The sequence below is a fragment of the Mus pahari genome, chromosome 9, assembly GCF_900095145.1.
Source record: "Mus pahari chromosome 9, PAHARI_EIJ_v1.1, whole genome shotgun sequence".
Taxonomy (NCBI): Eukaryota; Metazoa; Chordata; class Mammalia; order Rodentia; family Muridae; genus Mus; species Mus pahari.
The window spans coordinates 28,262,681-28,268,637 of NC_034598.1; the positions used below are offsets into that span (position 1 = coordinate 28,262,681).

Genomic DNA, 5,957 nt, shown 5'->3' on the forward strand with positions numbered 1-5,957 from the left:
GAAAAACCAAAAAAAAAAAAAAAAAAAAAAACCATAATTTAAAACAAATTCTTAAGTATGGCTCAGCGATTCAGAGCACTTGCTACACCTGCTAATTAAGGACCTGGGTTTCATATTCAGCACCCATGTGGTGGCTCCTGGCTTTCTGCATCTAAAGCCTTCTGACTTCTGTGGGCAACATAAAGTGTACCTATTTACATACAAACACTCACATACAGAAAAATGAGCAACTCTTTTGACATTTCTGACACCTGGTAAACAAATCTTGCAATCTACAGATGCAAATTAGCTCTCTAAGAAGGAATGTACACACATCGGCAGGAATGTTTTCCTGCATGCAATCCTTGTCACTCCATCCACCATTCCATGGCTTGGGTCAGCTACAGCCATCTGCTGTCCTGCTCCACTGTCCTGCCCCTCATTTCCTCCTGTTTTTGGCTCCACTTTTGCTCTTAAACAAAAAAAAAACAAAAAACAAAAAACTTGACTACAAACTAAGTTTACACATTAAATATAAAATAAGCCGTAGAGTGTCACCACGAGGACAGAACAAATGCTCCTTCACAAATGCTCGGGCAGGGAAGATTCTAATGCACAGACACAATGAAAGGGTGAGCACTGGCTGCCTCCCGAGAGTGGACACGTGTGTAGGCATGTGAGTTTCAAACACTTCTGGAATATCTGATGCATGGACATACCATACTGCAAGCTCCTGACCTGGGCCACCAGAAAGACATTTCTGGATAGTCATGTAAGCTTGTGCCTGTAATTTCCATACTCAACAGACTGAGGCAGGAGCACTTGTCATTTTGAGACAGGTCTGCACTATGTCGCAATTTCTAGAAGAGTATAACACTACAGTGAAGGTTTGTCTAAGAAATATGCAAGGAGGGTTAGTGACTAATTCGAGCACATAAAAGGCTGGGGCTGGCGAGATGGCTCAGCAGTTAAGAGCACTGACTGCGGGGGTTGGTGAGATGGCTCAGTGGGTAAGAGCACCGGACTGCTCTTCCAGAGGTGCAGAGTTCAAATCCCAGCAACCACATGGTGGCTCACAACCATCCTTAATGAGATCTGACTCCCTCTTCTGGAGTGTCTGAAGACGGCTACTGTGTACTTACATATAATAAATAAAAATGAATCTTAAAAAAAAAAAAAAAAAAGAACTGACTGCTCTTCCAGAGGTCCTGAGTTCAATTCTCAGCAACCACATGGTGGCTCACAGCCATCTGTAATGAGATCTGATGCCCTCTTCTGGTGTGTCTGAAGACAGCAGACAGTGTACTTACATACATAAAATAAATAAACCGCCGCTACCACAACCACCACCAAAAATAAAGTTAAAAACAAAACAAAACAAACAAGAAACAAACGCAAGACTGACAGAGATAGCCCAGAACCAGCATAGCTCTTTACACTATAAGCTAGAATGCTACTGCGAAGCCTGACCAAGCAGAACAATTTAACATTTTCTGAATTATCCTGTTAGCTTTTTCTGGCTGTGACTAAAAAAAAGAAAAAAATAAAATAAAACAAAACAAAACAAACAAACAAGACCAGCTTGGGGAAGAAAGGGTTTATTTTATTTGGCTTGCACGGTCCAATCACAACCCATTATATAAGGGAGTCAGAGCAGGCCCTGAAGCAGAGACCCCGGAGGAACATCACTTACTGGGCTACCTGAGTCTGCTTATCCAGACTCCTGGTTGGCTCCCCACCCCATACATCATCCAGTGAAACAATGCTAACAATGCAAACGCATCATGACCTACCCCGCCCCAGCAGAAGAGAACCGGAGGCGGGAGGATCAGAAAGTCAAGGCCAGTCTTAGCTAACTACACAGTAAATTTGAGGCCAGCCTGGACTACATTAGCCCTTGTCTCAGAACACCCAATAGGCTGGGTGTGGTGGAGCACGCCTTTAATTCCAGCACTCGGGAGGCAGAGGCAGGCGGATTTCTGGGTTCAAGGCCAGCCTGGTCTACAAAGTGAGTTCCAGGACAGCCAGGGCTATACAGAGAAACCCTGTCTCGAAAAACAACAGCAACAGCAAAAAAAGAAAACAAAACAAAACAAAAAAAAACAGAAAACAAACTTGTGGAGAAGCAGGCTCACAGACCTTGTCATGCAGCAGAAGATAGATAAAGATGGAGGAGATAGCTTTATTTTTAGGTAATCATGTAGATAAATGATTGTAAGTCGCTGAACAAAAGGGGAAGGAGCTTGAGAAGGACAACAAATCTGTGGTCCATGCTGTATTAACCAGTGTTTGACTGTGGAGTGTTTGGAATGGTGCAGGCAGTGGCATACAAGGGAGACCTGCTAGCAATACTATTGTACTAGAGATGTATTTGTAAACTATTCATAACTGGCGTGTGTGTGTGTGTGTAAAATGGTTGCCTGGTTGAAGTAGTTCACACTGTTATCCCGGTACTCAGGAGATAAAGATAGATCTGTGTTAATCGTAGCCCACCTGGTCTAAACGTTGTGATTTTTGTCACCAAAAAAAGTTTTTTTTTAAATGGGGGCTGGAGAGATGGCTCAGCGCTTAAGAGCACTGACTGCTCTTCCTGAAGTCCTGAGTTCATTTCCCAGCAACCACATGGTGGCTCACAGCCATCTGTAATGGGATCTGATTCTGTTGTGTTTGAAGACAGAGCTATAGTGTACTCATATAAATAAAGTAAATAAATCTTAAAAAAAAAAAAAAAAAAAAAAGAGAGAGAGAGAGAGAGAGAGAAATAAGCATGTAAAAAAAAAAAAATAAATTCCAAAAAAAAAAAAAAAAAAAAAGGCAAATTTCTGAGTTCAAGACCAGGCTATTCTGGAACTTGCTATGTGGTCCAGGTTGGCCTCAAATTCATAGTGACCCTTAATCACTCACGAGCCCGTGCCTGACAGGGCCATTGTGAAGTCAGTGGAGAAGGTTCAAGAGTTGGTCCTTTCCTTTCCACTATACAGCTCCAAGCCTCAAGCTCAGGTTATCAGACTGGGGACCTTTCCCCACTAAACCATCTCGCTGACCCTTATTTCAGTGTTTAAAAAGATTTATTCTAGCCGGGCATGGGGGCGCACACCTTTAATCCCAGCACTCGGGAGGCAGAGGCAGGCGGATTTCTGAGTTCAAGGCCAGACTGGTCTACAAAATGAGTTCCAGGTCAGCCAGGGCTATACAGAGATTTATTCTTATGTATGTGCGTCTGCATGAGTTCCTATATATCACGTGCATACAAGAGTGCTCAGAACTTCACTGTTCTGGAATCGGAGTCTCAGGTAGTCCTGAGCTACCCAATGCAGAACGACTAGAGATTATGGTAAGCCTTGGCTAGCTACACACAACCTCAGCTATACGGGTCTCAAGATGAAAACTTAGGTGTGGCTAAGTCTGAGGAAGCGGCAGGTAAGGCTAGCTTGGGGGAACCGCTAGATTCAATCCCCAGCACCAATCTACCACAAGACATGATCCACAAATTCTTAGGGGGCATCCCAGCCCGGGGTTGCTCTTACCTGTGCCTGTGAGGTGGCCTCTGGCTTCTTTTTGAGCACCTCGCATTTCCTCTTCTTACAGATCTGGTGGCTGTTCTTTCTGTTCTTGCAGTAGGTGCACTCCCCGCAGTTGGCCTTCTGCTTGCAAGGCTCACAGACCCCACACGCCTTGCGCTTCCTCCTCTCCACCGTTGGCGGCGTAGAATTACACAGGAGAGAAGAGGTACTGGCCCGTGTAAACGGCACGGACATGACTGCGGCTTTGACATCGGCTGTGCCGCTGATGCTCACCGGAGAAATCCCTCCTTCCAGTTTGCTGGGAACAGCCTGAGAACCCTGGGTAAGATCTAATGGGGCATGCTGGACTTCATCCTCTGCGGCGACTGTAAACCCTTGTGGGACTGCTGGGAAAGGGCTGGTACCAAACTGCTTTTCAGCAGGCGTACCGTTTGCAGCTATTACCAGAGGGATTGAACTTGACTCAGAGTTCGGAGGGAATTGGGGAGTGTGTCCTGAGTCCAAAGGTAAAATCGGGGTAGCACCATGGACTTCAAGCCCACAGGAGGCAGAGCTGTGGGGCTCAGGCCCTAAAGGAGGGCTAGTGAAGGTAGCAACTGTGTTTGGAGGCTTAGGGAGGAAGATAGGCAGGTCCGGGGGTGTATCCCGATCCATATCCACAGCCACAGTTTCTGGTTGGTTTAGCATAGTAATAGCACCAAGATCCTCTGGTGAGTCTGAGCCCTTGCCCAGGGTCTCACCTTGAACTAAGTTAGCACCAGAAAATCCCCACTGAAGTGGAAGATTACTAAAGGCCTGCCCTAGGACAGAGGTGGCATCCAGAACTCGATTTGGGTGGCTTCCCACTTGTTCCGGGGTCGTTTTAAGGGTTTCGTCTTGGGGCTTAGTATCAAGGACGTCCGGCTGTGAGCCTGCCAAAATGAATCTTATCAGAGCTGTGGGATACACGGACTCATCAAGAGGCATGCAGGTTTTCAGGTCCAATTCAGGAACGATCCTAAAACTGGAGTCTGGGAAGCCATTATGGTCGCTTCCCGTAGGGTTCGGGGAAGGATCAGACAGCTTGATAGACTCTACCTGTGAGCTCAAGTCTGCTAACTGATTGCTGCTAGTGTTTTTCTGAAAGGTAACTTCAGAAGTTGATCTTTGGGGCAATAGAGCACACTCTTGAGGGGAAGTGCACACATTATCAGAAGTCTGATGAGAGAGTAGTTCTTCACAATGTATCCCTTCCAGTGGCCAAGAAATTTCCGCTTCCAGGTTCCCAGATGCGGAAATACAGCTTTGGGTATCTTCCATCCTTTGAAGGCAAGACTGGGTTATCTCTTGGCTCTCCCCTTCAACTAAACACGTGTTCTGTTCACCAGTTACGTTCTCTGCGTCTGGGGACATGGTAGCGTCTTGGCTGGGGACTGAATCATTTTCGGAGTGCTTTACCCGTGCATCGTCCGGGATATTATGTGTACACTGCTTCTTTGAAGGTGGCACTTTCTTAGGTTTGGGTGTGACTACAGGGCGCTGGGAGAGTCGCCAGCTAAGAGAGGTTCTTCGAAGAGCCATTGTAAACCCGTTGCAAGTTAAGGAGTCTGGGTTCTGAAAAAGAACTTGGTTTCGATCCAGATTCATTCGGGCGGCCCCAGCTCGCGTCAGAAAACTCGGCGCCGGTGTCGGGGTTTTGTCTTCCGTTTCCTTCTTACCATCTCTTCTTTTAATTAATTGCTTCGGTTTTCCGGGGTTCACTACCTTCCCTGATGCCCCATGTCTCACAGCCTGCTTCGATGCCTTCTTCTTCATCTGGATGCCTTCTTTTTTCTGTAGCTTTGTTTTGACTGATTTGGAAGGCTTTGTGGGGCGGGACCGAGACATGGCTGCAGAGTAAGAAAAGATGCAAAGATGCAGGGCACAGTGTCATTGGTCCTTTGCAAAGTCTTCCTTTTGAAGAGAATCTGGAGGTGTTGCCAAGCTTGGTCACCTGAGTTTTGGGTCTAAAATAACAACAGCAAATATTATTATTAGTCCTTCGTACTCTACTAGAAAGATACTTGCTAATAACTTAATAACTAGAAAACAGAATATTTACTACTAAAGGGGGGGGGGATGCAGATAGTATTTAGCTTAGAAAAGTAGCTCAGCTGGGCATGGTGGATCACGCCTTTAATCCCAGCACTCGGGAGGCAGAGGAAGCCGAATTTCTGAGTTCCAGGCCAGCCTGGTCCACAGAGTGAGTTTCAGGACAGCCAGGGCTACACAGAGAAACCCTGTCTCGAAAAACCAAATAAAAGAAAAAAAAAAAAAAAGAAAAGAAAAGAAAGGAAAGGAAAAGAGAAAAGAGGAGAAGAGAAGAAAAGAAAAACCACAGAGGGTCAAGTGAACTTTACAGCCTTGCAAGCATCTTGAAGGCAGCCTGTGCTTCCCCTGTACACACATAGGGGACACTGTAACTCCAGCGCCAGA

At 45.9% G+C, this 5,957-nt stretch overlaps 1 protein-coding gene across 2 annotated transcripts in view; it reads right to left on the reverse strand.

Moving 5' to 3' along the window:
- Tet1 (tet methylcytosine dioxygenase 1) overlaps nucleotides 1-5,369 on the reverse strand; it is a 68,552-nt gene extending 63,183 nt beyond the window's left edge. For both annotated transcript variants that reach the window (XM_021205053.2, XM_021205052.2), the window contains exon 1: nucleotides 3,507-5,369. In XM_021205053.2, the coding sequence (XP_021060712.1) occupies nucleotides 3,507-5,369 (1,863 nt within the window). The remainder of the gene's footprint in view (nucleotides 1-3,506) is intronic.
- Between the last annotated feature and the right edge of the window lie 588 nt (nucleotides 5,370-5,957).